At 42.3% G+C, this 19492-nt stretch overlaps 1 protein-coding gene across 1 annotated transcript in view; it reads right to left on the bottom strand.

The window, feature by feature from the left end:
* The window catches only part of LOC311137630 (protein strawberry notch homolog 2-like), a 120572-nt gene that overhangs the window by 85561 nt on the left and 15519 nt on the right, over positions 1-19492 (bottom strand). Inside the window, exons 2-3 of the mRNA XM_084172136.1 lie at positions 5580-5777; positions 3531-3619 (exon numbers count right to left, since the gene is read on the bottom strand). Coding sequence (XP_084028262.1) covers positions 3531-3619; positions 5580-5690 — 200 coding nt within the window. The 5' untranslated portion in view covers positions 5691-5777. The remainder of the gene's footprint in view (positions 1-3530; positions 3620-5579; positions 5778-19492) is intronic.

The following is a 19492-nucleotide window of genomic DNA, read 5'->3' as shown; positions in this document are numbered from 1 at the left end:
AATTGATTTGCATTTCAATGAGGGAAATAAGTATTTGACCCCTCTGCAAAACATGACTTAGTACTTGGTGGCAAAACCCTTGTTGGCAATCACAGAGGTCAGACGTTTCTTGTAGTTGGCCACCAGGTTTGCACACATCTCAGGAGGGATTTTGTCCCACTCCTCTTTGCAGATCTTCTCCAAGTCATTAAGGTTTCGAGCCTGACGTTTGGCAACTCGAACCTTCAGCTCCCTCCACAGAATTTCTATGGGATTAAGGTCTGGAGACTGGCTAGGCCACTCCAGGACCTTAATGTGCTTCTTCTTGAGCCACTCCTTTGTTGCCTTGGCCGTGTGTTTTGGGTCATTGTCATGCTGGAATACCCATCCATGACCCATTTTCAATGCTCTGGCTGAGGGAAGGAGGTTCTCACCCAAGATTTGATGGTACATGGCCCCGTCCATCGTCCCTTTGATGCGGTGAAGTTGTCCTGTCCCCTTAGCAGAAAAACACCCCCAAAGCATAATGTTTCCACCTCCATGTTTGACGGTGGGGATGGTGTACTTGGGGTCATAGGCAGCATTTCTCCTCCTCCAAACACGGCGAGTTGAGTTGATGCCAAAGAGCTCGATTTTGGTCTCATCTGACCACAACACTTTCACCCAGTTCTCCTCTGAATCATTCAGATGTTCATTGGCAAACTTCAGACGGGCCTGTATATGTGCTTTCTTGAGCAGGGGGACCTTGCGGGCGCTGCAGGATTTCAGTCCTTCACAGCGTAGTGTGTTACCAATTGTTTTCTTGGTGACTATGGTCCCAGCTGCGTTGAGATCATTGACAAGATCCTCCCGTGTAGTTCTGGGCTGATTCCTCACCATTCTCATGATCATTGCAACTCCACGAGGTGAGATCTTGCATGGAGCCCCAGGCCGAGGGAGATTGACAGGTCTTTTGTGTTTCTTCCATTTGCGAATAATCGCACCAACTGTTGTCACCTTCTCACCAAGTTGCTTGGCGATGGTCTTGTAGCCCATTCCAGCCTTGTGTAGGTCTACAATCTTGTCCCTGACATCCTTGGAGAGCTCTTTGGTCTTGGCCATGGTGGAGAGTTTGGAATCTGATTGATTGATTGCTTCTGTGGACAGGTGTCTTTTATACAGGTAACAAGCTGAGATTAGGAGCACTCCCTTTAAGAGTGTGCTCCTAATCTCAGCTCGTTACCTGTATAAAAGACACCTGGGAGCCAGAAATCTTTCTGATTGAGAGGGGGTCAAATATTTATTTCCCTAATTAAAATGCAAATCAATTTATAACATTTTTGACATGCGTTTTTCTGAATTTTTTTGTTGTTATTCTGTCTCTCACTGTTCAAATAAACCTACCATTAAAATTATAGACTGATCATTTCTTTGACAGTGGGCAAACGTACAAAATCAGCAGGGGATCAAATACTTTTTTCCCTCACTGTATATCCGAGAGATATAAGACGATTAGGAAGGTTTTTTATTATATTTATTTTTCACATCATTTAACCCCTTATTCTTGGCACTAAACATATATTCTTCCATTCATTTTTTTCAACTGGTACCGGGGGACCTAGATACGAGTCTTGTGAGGCCTGTGGGTGTCCTAGAGCATAACAATGACATATACGTGTTCGTGAGAGTCTCACCTTTCCACAGAGATGTCATATTTTCCATAGAGAGGTCATACTAGTGTGTAGGCCAAACTCGGACGCTACAGACAGAAGAAGTTGGCAGATCGGCTGTACCAACTTCAGACGAGTCCCAAGATGCTTGTGGGGGTCGTAGAGCAAAATGGAGAACACCATTGTGTTCGTGAGAGTCTTATCTTTCCATAGACGGGTCATAATAGTTTGTCTAACTGTTCGGACGTTACAGACAATTTTGTGAGAAGACCGCTTTAGCTCTGTCACCTTTCACCGCAGATGCGGAAGTGCGGATGCGGTGGATTGAGACGAATCCAATACAAAAAAACAGATATCTCTAGCTTAAACTGAACTAAACTTTTTTTATGGGGGCTCAGGCATCGACTCTAAGGGGTTAAATCAACACTGGGTAGGGATTAGATGTTTGGGTTACATAGAGTCTCTTTGCCATGTGCTACAGGGGCAAACTGAATGGAGAAAATGCTATAAAAACGCATTGAACTAATTAACCTGACCCTGTTTAACCAGGGGAAATCATATCTGTGTACAGAACTGGTACACAGATAGGCCTTTCTGGTGATACAATTGCCAGTGTGTGCGAGATGGAGGTAAGAGTTAGGAGCTCTTACGTGTATGTGTGTGTGCGTGCATGTGCTGTGGTGTGCATGCGTGCGTGTGTCTGAGAGGTGGGGGTCGGGAGCAGTGTGAGCCACACATCTCAGTTGACTGGGAGGCCAGGGAACAGCCCCTGCTGCCAGATGCAGAGATAACCTCCACCCTCTGCAGCGAGGCCGACGCCAGCCAGCCAGCAATGCAGCTCTCCACAGGAAATTAAGGAGATTTAATAAGAAACTGAAGCCCACCCCCGGATTTTAAGACCGACACATACAGGACAATCTACATAAGTAGTACTTTGACTGGTGCTTTATTGTCAGGGGCACTTTTGAATTATTATTTGGATTTAATTAGCCTTGTGTAACCAGGGTGCAACGTAAACATCGGGCCAATTGGCCAAAAATCGACTGGCCCAAACAGAATTTCTACTGGCCCAGACATGGTGTAGTTTTTAAATGCATTGGGGTCATGTAGGGCCTATAGGTTGGCATGATCTCTCTATATTCAGCTATTAATAGCTTACATATGGCTATTATATGTATTAAAATGATGTGCAATATACAGTAAAAAATATGTTGTTGTTTTGGCTCTGTGCTCCAGAAATTATACAATGACTGGGGTTAAAGTGCAGACTGTCAGCTTTAATTTGAGGGTATTTTTATCTATATCGGGGTGAACCGTTTAGTAATTACAGCATTTTTTGTAAATAGTCTCCCAATTTTAGGGGACCAAAAGTATTGGGACAAATTAACTTGTGTATTAGTCAAAAGTTTAGTATTTGGTCCTGGCACACAATGACTACATCAAGCTTGCTGTTTGTTTTAGTTGTGTTTGATTATTTTGTGCCCAATAGAAATGAATGGTAAATAATGTATTGAGTCATTTTGGAGTCCCTTTTATTGTAAATAAGAGTAGAATATGTTTCTAAACACTTCTACATTAATGTGGATGCTACCATGATTACGGATAGTCCTGAATAAATCGTGAATAATGATGAGTGAGAAAGTTACTCACAAATTTCATACCCCCAACTTTCAGGATTATCCGTAACCATGGTAGCACCCACATTAATGTAGAAGTGTCATTTTATGTAGCTCTGTCCTTCAGATGTAATTATCTGTTCATGTTCTGTATTACGTCATGTTTTGTGTGGACCCAGGAAGAGTAGCTGCAGCTTTGATGTGTATTTAGTAAAAATACTAAATAAACATCACAAGTAAAACAGCAGAGGAGAGGGTGAGGTATGAGAGGTGATTGGTTACTTACTGGTTTCCAGATTGCATAGGGCAGAGTGCGCTGTAGCCTCCAGACTGCTGTGAGAATGATCCCCAGGAACCAGAGGGATACATATAACTCTGAAACAGAGTAGATAAAAGGTTCATTAGTTTACCATGCCTAACCAGACTCAAACACTATATGCCACTGGAAATCATAGGGTAATAAATGCTTTGCATTTATATTGTCAAATTACTTGGTCAGGAATTGTATAACAAAAGATCTCTGCATTCATGAAGCTACACCTCTGTGACAACCTGATAGATCTATATTTGTTTTGGGGGTGTACCCTTTCCCCCAAAATTACATTTGTGAATAATTGTGCACAAACGCTTTTATTTTCACCAGTGCATTTCACAGCAAACCATTTAGCATGTCTTTGTTCCTCTGGGTCGGAGACACTAGAACAGGGATGGCCAACTTTGATGGGGGTGGGGGCCACAAAAAATCTGAATTTCTCATGAGGGGCTGCAGCGGCTCGCGAGTCTGCGTACCCACATCCATACCCAATTTTATAACTCATTTCCTGCAATTCTACTCATTTTGCCATAGGGTGGAATACAATGTTTGCAGCTTTGAAAATGATATTTGATTGAGAGTGACTAACAAAATAAATGGGGGCCCCCCAGTCTGTAATTTGACAATGATTACTGCTAGACTAACTTACCATTCTTAAAAATGTTAGCTGGCATGGGCTAATTGAGTGACTGCCAGTGACTGACATAAGAGAAAAACTGCTGATGCACAACCAAATTTCGAAATTGTACCTTCTGTATTCTACCATCCTAACTCTCAACATTAAGTTGAGATCCACGGGCCTACTAAAGGGGGGCAGCGCTGCCAGTTGCCCATTCCTGCACTAGATAGTACCAGTGTCTCCTAAAGAGAGACACAGATGATGCCCGGCACTAGTTAATCCCTGAACGAGTATCAGCCTGAGAAATCTTGACCCTCATCAGGCCCAGTATCGGTGGAGATAACTGTGTCAAAGACGTCACCATCCCACCACAGATGTAAAAAAGTCTAACGCATGATTGCCATTGTGTTCCAGGTCCTGCTCAAATTGCAGGGGTCGCATTAGCCTTCAGAAATGCAGACCATCATAAAACCCCAGTTTAAACCATTTCACCTGCATTTTATATTTAAAGTCAACAGTGTTTTTTTGCTTCAATAGTGTGATCAGGGGCATGCAACTATAGTTTTCCTTCACACAAAATACGTTAGTGCAACACATTCGTCAGAAAATAGCTTCATTTTCATCAGATGACAACAGAAGTGCAACACTATTTGGCTAGCAGCCACACAAGTAAATTAGATTACAATGAAAAAGCAAGGTCTTTCTTGCAAAAACGATGCATGGCCATCATATTTGTAATGTTTATCATAGAAAAAATTTAGCCAGCTACATTTCCTAATGTCTTGCTTTAAGTTAATCTTGCAATTTACAGGAGCAAAGTACACAGAAAATGACTGAAGAAAAGTACTTAGAAAAGCACAGGAGAGAAAGTACACACAGAAAAGTCCCGTAGAAAAGTACACAGAGAAAAGTACAGGAGAAAAGCAGCTTTACATCAGTCAGAACACTGTCTGCTGATAGATTGCCGTTCATGAATGCGAGAATTTGATTGGTCTGAGGACGAACAAAGATTTCTCATCCGAATGGAGAAGTGCAACTGAAGCACGAAATTAGTCTGAAGGCGAGCAGAAATTACAATAAGAAGCATTTCAGATTTGTGTTTACAAACCACAGCAACATATTTCTTATGCGTCAGTCAGCCCCACTGCAGGCCAGCCAAGAGGCCCGGAGGTAGAGGGGCCAGTGGAGATCCAGAGATATAGAGTTCCGCATTCTGTTAGCCATGCTAACAAAACTTTTGATGACAATAACATTATTATTTGCATTTATAATATAGCCTGTATTATATGTAGCCACATTTCCTGGAATAATATTAGCATATTATGTAGCCACATTTTCCTGGAACTTTTGAGTTTACCAAAATGGGTTGATGTGTAAACATGTGTAGTGTGCGTACGACGTACCTCCATATTGGAAGTGGCAACGTCGAAAATGCTGCTGTCCAACTGCGGCCCCTCTGGGTGCAGGCAGTTCTCCCCGTCCATGGCCGGTGAGGGTGATGGGAGGGTGGGCATCAGGCTGCAGGCTGACACATGACCTTGACGTACGTATGCTGGCTGTGTCCTACAGAGCTCCTACCAAGCCCCAGCACACTCCATCACCTGGGGAGGGAGGGGGAGAGAGAGAGAGAGAGAGAGAGAGAGAGAGAGAGAGAGAGAGAGAGAAGGGTTCAATTCAAGCTATTCAAATTCTAACTATTCACGCGGTAGCGCATCATGTTTTTCATCCAGTAGTGTAGTCAAATAACTGTAAAACCTGTATTGCTGTTTTGAAGCAGTAAAGTCAAATAGCCTAATTGCATAATGGTTTTAGGTGCTGTAACACCAAGTAGACTATCCTCATAGGTAGATGTTTCAGAATAGGACAAGTCTGTACAAAGGCTGCAGTTTGTAAACAAAGATATTGCATAAATGTCACTGACAGGTTTGATTATATCTGACTATAATGCATAAGTGTTTGTAGGGAAACCAGCGTGGTGAAACTGTGTGGGATGGCACCAACGTCATCTGGGGAATATCAACACTAGATTTACATCCAGATTGAATGTGGGAATAAATATGAATATCTTCAGTTCTTTCAGCTTACTTGAAGTGCCAGACAAAAGACAATTAAATGTAAGATTAATCAAATAACAGCCTACTGGTTATTATGCATTGAAACATTAATGTTGCAAATCATAGGATAGCATCATTTAAATAATGGGTTTGTCGGTAAATGTAGTGTGATGTCAGTCTTCTTCCCACACTGCAAAATTATTTTGATGCAGTCATAGCTAATTTGTAAATTGGATGTAGCTCATCATTCCTGATTGACAGGACCCATTTGCTGTATGCCTTCTGACATCACTGCAGATTCCACATTCAAGGCCATTAAATTCACAGCTCTCATTGAGCTAGGAAGAGAAGCGGAAGAGTAGCTGCTGCCTTGGCAACAGTTAATGGGGATCCTAATAAAATAGTAAATACTAACTGTAGACACAGAGGAGGTTGAGAGAGAGGATGGCAGGTGCTGTATGTTCCTGGACAGCTAGTTAGTGTACCTACTGGAGAGGAAGCCTGGAGGACTCCCAGTCCCACCACCTACATCTCCACTAAGGCCGATTGGCTGAATAATATCGATCGCACTCCCTCCAGAAGGGAACATAGTCAGATACGCATATCAAATAGGCACATAAAGGCCTGCACGCTAGGCTACATTGCTATAAAGCTAGTGTGAGGGCTTGTTGTTTCTTTAACACGCTCCCTTTACCTTCTCTCACTAATCAAACTCTTCCCTCCCTCCTCTCCAGCACACAAAGAACAGACCTGTCCACCTGCCTCAGGGGGCATAGCCAAAGTCTAATGGAGTTCATATGAGGGTTTCAATAAGCAGTCCTTTGTACTACAGCCTGACCCAGGCTGGCAGGCACCTCCCCAGGGTGTGTGTGGCTGCTGACACTTAAGTTGTTTTTCTAACCACAGGACCTGACCAGGAAAAACTGTACTCAGGGTCATAGTTACAGGCTACAGCTCCATCTATGGTCCAGAAAAACTGCTGGCACTACTAACACTTTGGAAATAATTTAGGTGTAGGCGTACAGTCAAACCTGGTAAAGGACAGATACATGAGAGGAATGTGCATGTGTTTGTGTGAGAGTGGTGTGAAGGAGATATGACTGTGAATCCCACAATCACAGGCAGGCGATGACTTCATCAGTGTAACAAACAACAGTCCTTCATCTCTCTTTATTAAGTCCCACCTCGCTCTCTCTCCTTCATTCTCTCTCACTATCTCAGGAGCGTTGGGATTTATTCCCAGCATCCCTGGGCCCTTTCCCGCTCCTCCCGCCTTCCCTCCAGTGGCTTCAACCATCCCCCATATCACCGGCGGTAATTCATGTCTCCTAGCAGCCGAGAAAGTGTCCCTCTTTAGCAGCACAGTGTCCCCGAGGACAATCGATACTGATAATTATTGGGTTCCCAGATGTTCTCTTCCTGTAAGGCCTATTATCAATACTGGAAAACAGGAAAAACTCGCTGCCACTGAGGGAGGGAGGGAGAGCGAGAGAGAGAGAGGGGCGGGAGGCTAACAATGTAGCCTAGGGTTTCATTCACTTAGCAAGAAAACACACAAGGAAACCATTTACTATTCCTCCATGGATTATTTAAAAGGTACTGGCCTATATTGAAATATATAATGCATTTCACAAGTACAGGGGGATGGGTTCTAGGGTGAGGAGGGTGTCCCATTTGTAACACAGTCATGCTAAAATCCTGATATTTTGTGTTAAGCAGTTTAAACTTAAAGCCTAGTGTAGAGTAGTAGAGAAGGAGGGGGTTCATTTCACAGTGACAGGAGTGAGTCTACAGTGTAATATTTTTATTGCTTCAGAGTAGTGATGTTAACCATTAAATCGGTTAGCTGGTCGAAAATACATTTGACCAGTCATGCTTATCGGTCTATAGGTAATTTGCATAATTTAGTGGAATTAAATTGGCGCGTGTGTATTTTGTTTGTCGTCATGCATCTTATTTATCACACGGGCACAGCACACAAAGCATAGTTTGTGGAGCGGAATAGCCTATCACCTGTCAGACAGTGCGAGAGCAGCTACTCAAAAAACTGGTACTGGAGTGAAACATGTGCTTTTGTAAGCCCAATCATTGCGCAACAAATAACAATTCTAAATGCAATCGCGTGTTAAAAACTGTTTTGATGGCCACGATTAAAAATAGCCATTTTTATTTCTCAATCTCAACTCGTAATTAAAGCGCACCTCCCATTCGCGTGAATAGGCTATAGTCAACGGTAGGCAGGCTATCAGCGTGTCACCCACCACTTTGCAATGTGAGCTTGAGGCTGTATAATTGTTTGAAACCTGAACGTTTTACTTCACTTCAAATAATGAGGCATGTCTTACCTTGCTTCAAAGTAGCCTTGCGAAAATCCATCCCTAGAAATTGTAGGTAATTATTGTATTATTTTATTGGTTTTCATATGAACTTTCATTGTCCAAAAGCCAAAATCCTAGTCATATTAGAAACCCATCTTAGTTGTTGCTATTAAAGTCCCCTTCCTTCTAAGTTTCAAAGGGAGATTTATACCATCTCAATCACATGGAACCGCTCGCATTAGGTGTGCTGTTTACCCGCGAATTGCATTTTGGCAAATGTTTGAAAATGACATATTAGCTGCTTCATTACAGGAGTTGCATGTTCAATAATAGGCTATAGCCTTTTGACTTTAAGACGATAGGCTTGCTATAGTTGCATTAAGCACTTAATGAAAAATGTATGTTCCTTGTATGCAGTATCAGCGAGGAAGAGGCAAAGTGAGAGGTTTCACACTGGCCAAAACATGTCCAAAATATTTCCCGCCTTTGGGACAACGACTCCCATTGTTAGGGCGGAGACATGAGCATCTCGTCATAATATACAGATCTCTGATAGTATTTTCTGTTGGTCACGTAATTTTACTGTTTGGAAAATGTTTACAGTTTGTTGACCTGTTAATGAGGGTCGGTTAGTCGGCAGCAAATTGACCGACATTTGCATCCCTACTTCAGAGGCTGGTGCTGGTTGGGCCAGCGCCCCCCTCTCTCAGCCTCCCTCCTGGGTGGCCTGAGGTGTTATAAACCGAGGGGGTGAGGTGCAGATTATTTAATGTCCCTGCATTTTATAAATCTAGCCTTGATGAAAGACCTCACAAGACCTTTCAGAGGGCTGAAGTACAAGTTATGACCTATATTACAACATATTAAGTATTGAATATGAACAAACATCACATTTTGTTGTAACATTGTATTTTCCACAGCAGTTTCCCCATGTTGCTGTGAGTGCCAGCTAGCAAGGCAAGCGGTCTTCCTGTCTCTCATTCTGACAAGGCACTCAGCCTGCCAGCTGAAGCACATGGAAGTCACCCAGGGAAGTGTGACTCCCTTAATCTGCTAAATCACGGCTAAGCGCTCACGAGGACCACCATCCTTCCACACAGGAGGGGAACAACAGCCTCTTCCTCTGTGGGGGTGCTAGCTCTGAGCCTGGGTCAGGGGCCCGGGCAGAGGGAGAGTACTGGGCAAGGCTGAGTATGGAGCGCTATGTCAGGGTCTTTTCCTACCATCTATCATGATAAAGTTGCCTAATTAAATGCCAATCTAAGGTCATTCAGTTTTGCATTCATGGGTTAAGGTTAGGATTTGTAGAGGGTAAACTGATAGTTGATCTGGCCTGTGCCCAAGGGCAACTACTGCCTGGAGTGGTATGGGAACATGACCCAGTGTAGTGGTGTCATCTCTACCACCCTGTTGGCAAGCCTCCACCTCTTCGCCCCTCATGTGTGATCCATCACTCTTTAAAAACACTTGTCTTCTCTCGCTCCTCAGGCCTGACATTAATCCTGTTTAAGGCACAGAGAGTAAATCCCTTAATGGACGGCCCCGCTTCATCTTCATTAACTACGCTCTCAAGATCAGGGCATCCTGGCAGCCAGGGTGACACACACAGGTTTCATATGAATGAACGACACAAACCTTTTACATCTGTTCCCATTGAGCAGAGATACCATCTCAGACCTCACTATTGACAACACCTCTTCCAACCTTTATGTGGATCCCAGGAAGAGTAGCTGCTGCATGTGCAGTAGCTAATGGGGATCCTAATAAACTAAACCTAGATCAGAGTCACTCACTTATGTCCTCACCTATTAAATGTCTTCTGATTTCAATACGATTATAGAGCCACGCTACATTACATTAAACCAGTGGTTTGATGGTTATGACAGTTTGGCATACCATGCTGGATTAATTAGCCAAATGATAAAAAAATGCATAAAAGGAACAAGTTACTTCCCTGGGAAACACAGCTGTCAATCAAAACAGTGAATTATTAAATCAAGTATTTTTCAACACGCCATTTTCCATTGAGCGGCACAGTCGCACAGAGAGGATCTGTGGACAGCTCAGTGATAAGGGAGGACACGACAAAGAAACATTATCAAATGACTGAGTAACCAAATCTGCAGCGCTATTAAACAGGAGGGAAATAAACAAAGTGTTTTAAGAGCCTGCTGTATTGTTATTGAGTTTCTGCAGCCATTCAAATATTAATCATGCTGCACAGTTGGTCGTTCCCTCATACCTGCTGAACTTCACATTATTAGAAGCACCATTAGAATTAGCCTGACTCACCAAAAACCAAGAGAGAAAGTGTCAATGCTTTTGTAACCAATTTACATTCAAGGGATATCTATAAAGGTGCACTTTCACACTTTGTTCCAAATTGGACAGAATCATTGCATATTGCCATACAAAATGTCAGAATTGCTGCAGCAAAATCAAGCATTTGTGCACGCAAAATATCACAAGGGATTGAGTGAGTCACATAAGTCACCTTAAAGTGAAACCCAGAAAGGCCTATTCACCATACGAGAGCTGATGATGAATATTATTAGCCTAATGACAGTCTCCAGCTGTATGAGACGTTTGTGATTTATCAAGAGTGAATATTACAGGGAAGAAGTGACTCAGAATGAGTCTTTTGTTGTGTTGAAGAGAGGAGAGGGGGAGAACGAGAACCACCAACAGTGGCTTGCCTACACCAGACCCCCACTATCCACCAGTTCAACAGATCTAGATCAAAGCCAGGGAACATCAAAGAGGAAATGATCCACTTAGCTGGTCCCTTCTGCCATATTTCCTTAGGACACGACACACGAAGGCTGGGTCTCAGATGGCATGGCACAGGTACCCTATTCATGGCCTATAGTAGTGGGAAATTGGGACTAGGGTGCCATTTGAGATTACACCTGATTCACTCCATCTGATTAAAATAAAATACAATTTTATTTGCCACATGCGCCGAATATAACAGGTGTAGACATTACAGTGAAATGCTTACTTACAAGCCCTTAACCAACAATGCAGTTAAGAAAATAAAAAGTGTTAAGTAAAAGAAATAAGTAAAAAATAGAACATAGCAAATAATTAAAGAGCAGCAGTAAAATAAAATAATAGTAGGGAGGCTATATACAGGAGGTACCGGTACAGAGTAAATGTGCGGGGGCACTGGTTAGTCGAGGTAATTGAGGTAATATGTACATGTGGGTAGAGTTAAAGTGACTATACATAAATAATAAACAGAGTAGTCATGATTAGCTGTTCAGGAGTATTATGGCTTGGGGATAGAAGCTGTTAAGAAGCCTTTTGGACCTAGACTTGGCGCTCCGGTACCGCTTGCCGTGCGGTAGCAGAGAGAACAGTCTATGACTAGGGTGGCTGGAGTCTTTGATAATTTTTAGGGCCTTCCTCTGACACCGCCTGGTATAGAGTTCCTGGATGGCAGGAAGCTTGGCGGCTCTAAATGGTTCACTCACACTGCATTCAATAAACTGCAACAAACCTTCATTATAAAATCTAAGCTAACACCCATGCACTCTGTCCTGCATTATAAAATAAGACTGACAATATAACTTCATCATAAACATGACTGTAACCAACTATGTGTTAGGTGGTTTATTCCTCTTCAATGTGTCTATGTTTTATCATTTATCAAAATGGGCTCGGCTGGAGGCATTAGACCATGTACTCAGTGTGCCTGCAGGCTGGCGGAGACGATTCATACAAACTGACCCAGTTCAAAGTAGATGTATACAGTGAGCCTGTGCCAGCTCAGCTGTGGGCTCCGTCAGCAGAGACTCCTATTACACACCTGATCATATACAACGCCAGGTTTAGACTGGAGGGAGAGTATGTAATGGGTGGGTAACCAGGGAACAGGCTTGTGGACTCCTGTATGGGAAATCGAGCCTATCCCCCAGGGCTGGAACACCTAATCATAGGAATTGAAAGCATTGTCAGGGGGTTTTCTGCATAGAACTGGGGGGGGGGGGGGGGGGGGGGTTCGGCCCGCCTAAGACTAAATTAATTTTCTGGATGGAAAAACACTTACAGTGTAACCTTAAAGTATGTAGAAAAGATCATGGGCCTATGTTTTTAATAATAGAATCTTTGTGAACTAACAATTCTGAGAACTGAATTAAAGAGTATTGATTTTGTTATGTTTGAGCATAAGAACACAGTATTAGCCATGGCAAAATGCATACAATTTCAGGAAATTTGCTTTAAAACTGCAACATTTTCTCTCAGCTCCATGGCAACATGTGTAGAATAGCAGGAAATTAGCTATAAAACTGCGAAAATGGCTCTCAGCTCCACGGAGAACTGCCAAGCTGGTGCCTGATGGGGCGGCAGGTAGCTTAGTGGGTAAGAGCGTTGTGCCAGTAACCGCAAGGTCGCTGGTTCTAATCCCCGAGCCAACTAGGTGAAAAATCTGTCGATGTGCCCTTGAGCAAGGCACTTAACCCTAATTGCTCCTGTAAGTCGCTCTGGATAAGAGTGTCTGCTAAATGACTAAAAATGTAAAAAGCCTTTAATGTTCTATTCCAGGGCCCGGACCAAATTCAGCCGTGCAGACCCCACCCCCCTTCCGGGCTACAACACCTCCCTCGGATTATAAACTGGTGCTTCTCTTTTATGAATAATGTTGCACGGTATACCGAAACTTCTGTACTTTTTCGACACTAGAACAAAACGGATCGGTACTAGAATTGTTACTACTTTCGGTACTTCTGTCAAATGTGTCTTACGGATCAAGTCTATCAGCGCAGTCGATGTCCCCCTTATAGCGCGAATGCACCGTGCCTGCTCCACTTAGCATGCACTGGGAGTCTGGGCTGCATCATGTTAGCTCCCCACTCATGCTGCACAGAAGTTAAAGAAATGTTTCAACGTAATTACTGTTTGCAAAACAATGTCCATACCAGCTAGAACACTTTACAACGCAAGAAGATACCGGTAGCTTCCAGCTTGGTAGGCTTACTTTCCTTGCTAAATTACAGATAAAGCTAACATTGATTCACTACCCTAGTACTTTGTTTGTGATTTCAAATCTGATTGTCACCAAAACTTTATTAATTCACTTAAAACTGTCTCTCTCGCACGTCTTTCCCAAAGATTGCTTATTGCTCAGCGAACTGACGGTGTGTGAATAAGGCTCAGACGGGCCACCCCCCTTTTGCCTCATGAATGATGTCATTACTGGTTAAAAAGACAGCGCACAATTTTATAAAATAAGCTACTTCAAATGTTGTTGATCAGTACAATAAAATAAGTCAGATTGTTTGTCATCAGCAAAAACAAGCTCAATAACTCGATGCATGCACACACTCCTATTGAATACGCATTCACCTGTATTGTGAATAGGCCTATGGGAAATCTTGATTTACCTAGTTTATCAAGAGATTTACCACTCAAATAAATGATTACCATTATGTTGTTATTTAGTTAGATTGGTAAAAACAAAGTCAAGGCTACTGCCTACCGTACCCAATTAATGACAGCAAGGCTAATGATATACAGTACCAGTCAAAAGTTTGGACACACCTACTTATTCAAGGGTTTTTCTTTATTTTTACATTGTAGAATAATAGAAGACATAAAAACTATGAAATTACACATATGGAATCATGTAGTAACCAAAAAAGTGCTAAACAAATAAATTAACAGGTGTGCCTTGTTAAAAGTTATTTTGTGGAATTTATTTCCTTCTTAATGCGTTTGAGCCAATCAGCTGTGTTGTGGCAAGGTAGGGTCTTTTACCAAATAGGGCTAAGTCCATATTATGGCAAGAACAGCTCAAATAAGCAAAGAGAAACGACAGACCATCATTACAAATATGTGTTATTTCATAGTTTTGATGTCTTCACTATTCTACAATGTAGAAAATAGTAAAACATAAAGAAAAACCCTGGAATGAGTAGGTGTCCAAACTTTTGACTGGCACTGTATATTTTACTTATAACCTATCAAATAAAAAATACGGAGAACACAATTAAAAAGACATATCGAACTTAATTTAGCCAACGAAAATGTCTCAAGGGAATGAAACAAAACACTTTTTGCATATTTAAAGAACTGGTTTGGATTAAAATAAATAGGCCTACAATAATAACAATGCTATACGATAATAAGAATGATAAAACATAAATACATTAATAAAAAATACATTAAAGTTTCAAAATTGCATCCTACCTGAACAGCGAGATACACAGTAGCCTGCATTTAGCTGCGCCAACATTAGTCTCATCTTTGTCCTCTACAATATTAAAACTTTTCCATACGGAGGACATTCCCCTTGTAGCAGGGCACCAGACTAAAATGTTTCTCTGGTGGCACTGGTGCTACTAAGTTTTTCAGTTGGTGGCACCAGCCCATGATTTGGTGGCACCAATTTTTTCCCAAAGCATCTCGCAATAGAAAATAAATGTGTAGGCCTATCATCTCAAATGCATAATAGCTGATCAATAAACATAACTATGAACTAGATAACTACAGATCCTAATCTTAGTGATCCAAGAGGAATTATGGTGGAAAATTACACTTGTTTTGTAAAAACAAAATTGGGCAAGTGCCAGTGTCGTGAGAATCACATAGTCATTCACAGTGCTTTATTAAAAAATGTAATAGACTTCTGAGATGGTATTGAAGAAATAAGTTATTTCATCATCTTGTGATGTGATTTAAAATATGTTATCATGTATTTTCAGTGGACAGTTATGCTATTGTTGCTATATTTTACTGTTACAACAGTATGTTTATGTGTTCTAATATCATAGGCCAATTTATTTGGGGCTAATTCACCACCTGAGTAAGTGGAAACTCAAAACACATGAGCTAGATCACTAACTCTAAAAATAATACCCACTCACAGTACACTTAATGTCCAAAAAACATTGCAGTTGTAGCCTACGTCCAATGAGGCCTATGCACTCAACGGCCAACGCACATTTCACACGCTCCGTATCTCAAAGCCATATCAAATATCTTTGTAAAATAGTTGCTATTGAACTCATAATTGACAGTTGAGAAATATAGTATACCTACAGAAAGCTGAGAACATCCGCTCTCCATCTGTGACACCACGATAGCTGTGACTCCCCAGCAATTGGATTTTTAAATGTTATACAATCAGAACACTTTTCTTTCGGCCTGAGCATTTTTTTCCCCCGGGAAAGGAGGGGAGGGAGGAAAAGAGAGAAAGAGAAGAGAGGAGAGACACATAAACCTACTGTTGTAACGCTAGACACTGAAGCAGGCCCTAGCGAAACAGGTACAGTCAGGTAGACACGTTCATTAAAAGGAATCATGAGGATAAGGTACTTTATTGTTTGACCAAATCATGGTTTTAGCCTCCTAAAAACTAGGACGTTTTTAGCGAGGTGAATGAATGTGCAGCCTGCACCGATGCAACCGATACATTTTTAAACTCACACAGCCAAGTCAAAGGGTTCGCAAAATGTGACTAAATGGTTGCAGGCTGGAGCCTTTTCACTATAGGCACTAACTTTTGTTTTACTTCAATGAAGAAAGGCCTCCATCTTCGCAATCAACAGTATCCTAGGCCAAGGCTCCTCTCTTGCGTTCTACCTCTCCTCAGCAGCAGGGTAGCCCTGGAGAATTTGGCCAGATACAATTTTATTACCGGCTAACGGAAACCCTGGAGTGTACTCTGAATCTTAATAGGGTAGTGTTAACGATGAGTGGCTGATTCTGATCCAGGCCATAGGGGACTGGACTATTGGTCAGGGCAGGATACAGTGTAGCCTACTGTGTGGACACACTAGCAGACACCAGGATAGCATTTACGGTCAAACCCAAGCAGGGGGAAAGGAGAGATTAGATTAGCCTATATTAGAACAGCAAAGCTGTTGCAAGCTTTTAAACTGTCTTTGCATAAGGTACTATCCGCTCCCTTCAACAAGCTCAGCTCCAAGTGAAACAGAAAGCAGCCTAAATGACAACGCAATGTAAGTATTATTTGACTCGTAAATTACACTCCAAATCAATTGAACCTGGTTAGGTTGGTTACCTGAACTAAATAAAACATCCAACAAATGAAATTAGCAGCAATAAAGCTACTGCTTTGCATTGAAGCTTGACAAGGTGAGGCACAAGTTTAGAGGAATCAGTCACCACCTATGATATTTGGAGTGCTCTGAGGACATGGCTTGGCTGTAGACAGAGGCTGAGTGGCTGGAATGACAAACTACTGAGATGGGAAAGCTGGGGGTGGACTAAAAGCTGCACAGTGGCTGCAAAGCCAAGCTCCAAGCCCCCACACCACTCGGTGCATTCTGTATGCCATTTTATAGACTTTGTTTTGTTTTAGCCTACCTTGCACGTCCGGTGCCAGCCTGACATTGTCTTTTTACTTTCTACATAGCTGCATCCTACAGTGGAAAGGTGCTAAGGAGACTGATCTGGTTTCTGTTTCACTCTCTCTGGAGCCTCAGGTGGAGCCCGACCTGTGACATTCTCTCTGTTCCTCCCCACTGGGGCACACAGGGCCCTTTCCTTCTCAAACACACAGACAGACATGCAGCTACACGACCCAACAGACATATTTCTTGGTGTAATATTATCGTCATGATTTCAACTCTAAAATGTTATCTCTGTGATTGTAATTCACCTATAAAAAGAAGGGATTGTTGAAGCTGTCACCACAAGGCAAAATATTAGCTTTTATCCTACGTAGGTGAGCTCAAGCCGAGGCGGGGTTAAAAGCCTGGTCCCAGATCTGAATGTGATTTATGGAACGGACAGACCAGTAGGACAATCCTGCTGGCCGAGAGTACCTAGCACACCTGAACAGAGTGCTGGACGTAATTTACAAACTTATTTTACATGTAGAAATGTGCGAAAATTGAGTCCGTCAGTTGCCTACCGGCAGGAGGTCCCTATTACACAAAAAAGGCATTTCACTGTACTTGTGCACGTGACCTTAAGACTAGAAACCGTCAGCAAGCGAACGTCAAAACATTTTTCTCTTACTGCTATTGTCTGTGATAAGGGTTCTCTTCTCTCTGACCTGGTGAAAGAGGAGCTGATCTCTCTAAGACTCCTTTCCCTAATGCTGGATCCCTCAGGGTCAATTGGAATGAACATTCTCAGGAGATGATCTCATGTGTTTGACTTAGGATTACATCCAACTCCCTTTTAACCCCACCCCGGGTTGAGCATTCTATGTAGGATAAAAGCAAATATTTAGCCTTGTGGTGACAGCTTCAACAATCCCTTCTTTTTAGAGGATGAATTACAATCACAGAGAAAAACATTGTAATAGTTGAAATCTTAAAAGATAATATTACACCAAGAAATCTTGACATACTGTCTCGTCTGTCGTATAGTTGAGTGTCTGTGTGTGTTTGAGAAGGGAAGGGATCGCCCTGTGGGCCCCAGTGGTGAGAAGTACAGAGAATGTCACAGGTCAGGCTCCACCTGAGGCTCCAGAGATGGCAGAACAGAAACCAGATCAGTCCCCTTAGCACGTGTCCACCGTAGGAAGCAGATACCTAAAAAGCAAACGGTATTTGTATTTTGTATTCATTAAAGATCCCCATTAACTGCTGCCAAGGCAGCAGCTACTCTTCCTGGGGTCCAGCAACATTAAGGCAGTTATATACAATTAAAAATATTACATGACATTACATTTCATAAACACATTAAGTGTGTGCCCTCAGGCCACTACTCTACATCTACAATACAAAATCCATGTGTACGTGTGTGTAGCGTGCGTATCTTATCATGTGTATATGTAAGCGTGTCTGTGACCGTGTGTGTCTCTTCACAGTCCCCGCTGTTCCATAAGGTGTATTTTTATGTTTTTCAAAATATATTCTACTACTTGCATCAGTTACCTGATGTGGAATACTACATAGAGCCATGGCTACATGGAACTGTAACATGTGCCTCCATTAGTCTGTTCTGGACTTTGGGATTGTGAAGAGACCTCTGGTGGCATGTCTTGTGGGGTATGCATGGGTGTCCGAGCTGTGTGCTAGTATACTGAACAAAATAATGTACGCAACATGCAACAATTTCAACGATTTTACTGAGTTACAGTTCATATAAGGAAATCAGTCACTTGAAATAAATTCATTAGGCCCTAATCTATGGATTTCACATGACTGGGTAGGGGCGCAGCCATGGGTAGACCTGCGAGGGCATAGGCCCACCCACTGGGGAGCCATGCCCAGCCAATCAGAATGAGTTTTTCCCCACAGAAAGGGCTTTATTACAGACAGAAATACTCTGGTCTCAGACGATCCCGCAGGTGAAGAAGACGGATGATAGAGCATGGCGTTTGCAACGCCAGGGTTGTGGGTTCGTTTCCCACGGGGGGCCAGTATAAAAAATATGTATTCACTAACTGTAAGTCGCTCTGGATAAGAGCGTCTGCTAAATGACTCAAATGTAATGTAAATGGATGTGGAGGTCCTGTGCTGGCGTGGTTACACGTTCTGCTTTTGTGAGGCCGGTTGGACGTTCTGCCAAATTTTCTAAAACGACGGCTTATGGTAGAGAAATGAACATTAAATTATCTGGTGGACATTTCTGCAGTCAGCATGCCAACTGCACGCTCCCTCAAAACTTGAGACATCTGTGGCATTGTGTTGGGTGACAAAACTGCACATTTTAGAGTGGCCTTTTATTGTCCCAAGCACAAGGTGCACCTGTGTAATGTTCATGCTGTTTAATCAGTTTCTTGATATGCCACACCTGTCAGGTGGATAAATTATCATGGCAAAGGAGAAATACTCACTAACAGGGATCTACAATTTTTGCAAAAAGATTGAGAGAAATAAGCTTTTTGTGCGCATAGAACATTTCTGGGATGTTTTATTTCAGCTCATGAAACATGGGACCAACACTTTACATGTTGAGTTTATATTTTTGTTCAGTATAGTTTAAAAACAGACAGCTCGGTGCATTCAGCATGTCAAT

Source organism: Coregonus lavaretus (assembly GCF_964263955.1).
Source record: "Coregonus lavaretus genome assembly, chromosome: 11".
In the NCBI taxonomy this organism is placed as follows: domain Eukaryota; kingdom Metazoa; phylum Chordata; class Actinopteri; order Salmoniformes; family Salmonidae; genus Coregonus; species Coregonus lavaretus.
This window is presented reverse-complemented; position numbering and strand designations above follow the sequence as displayed.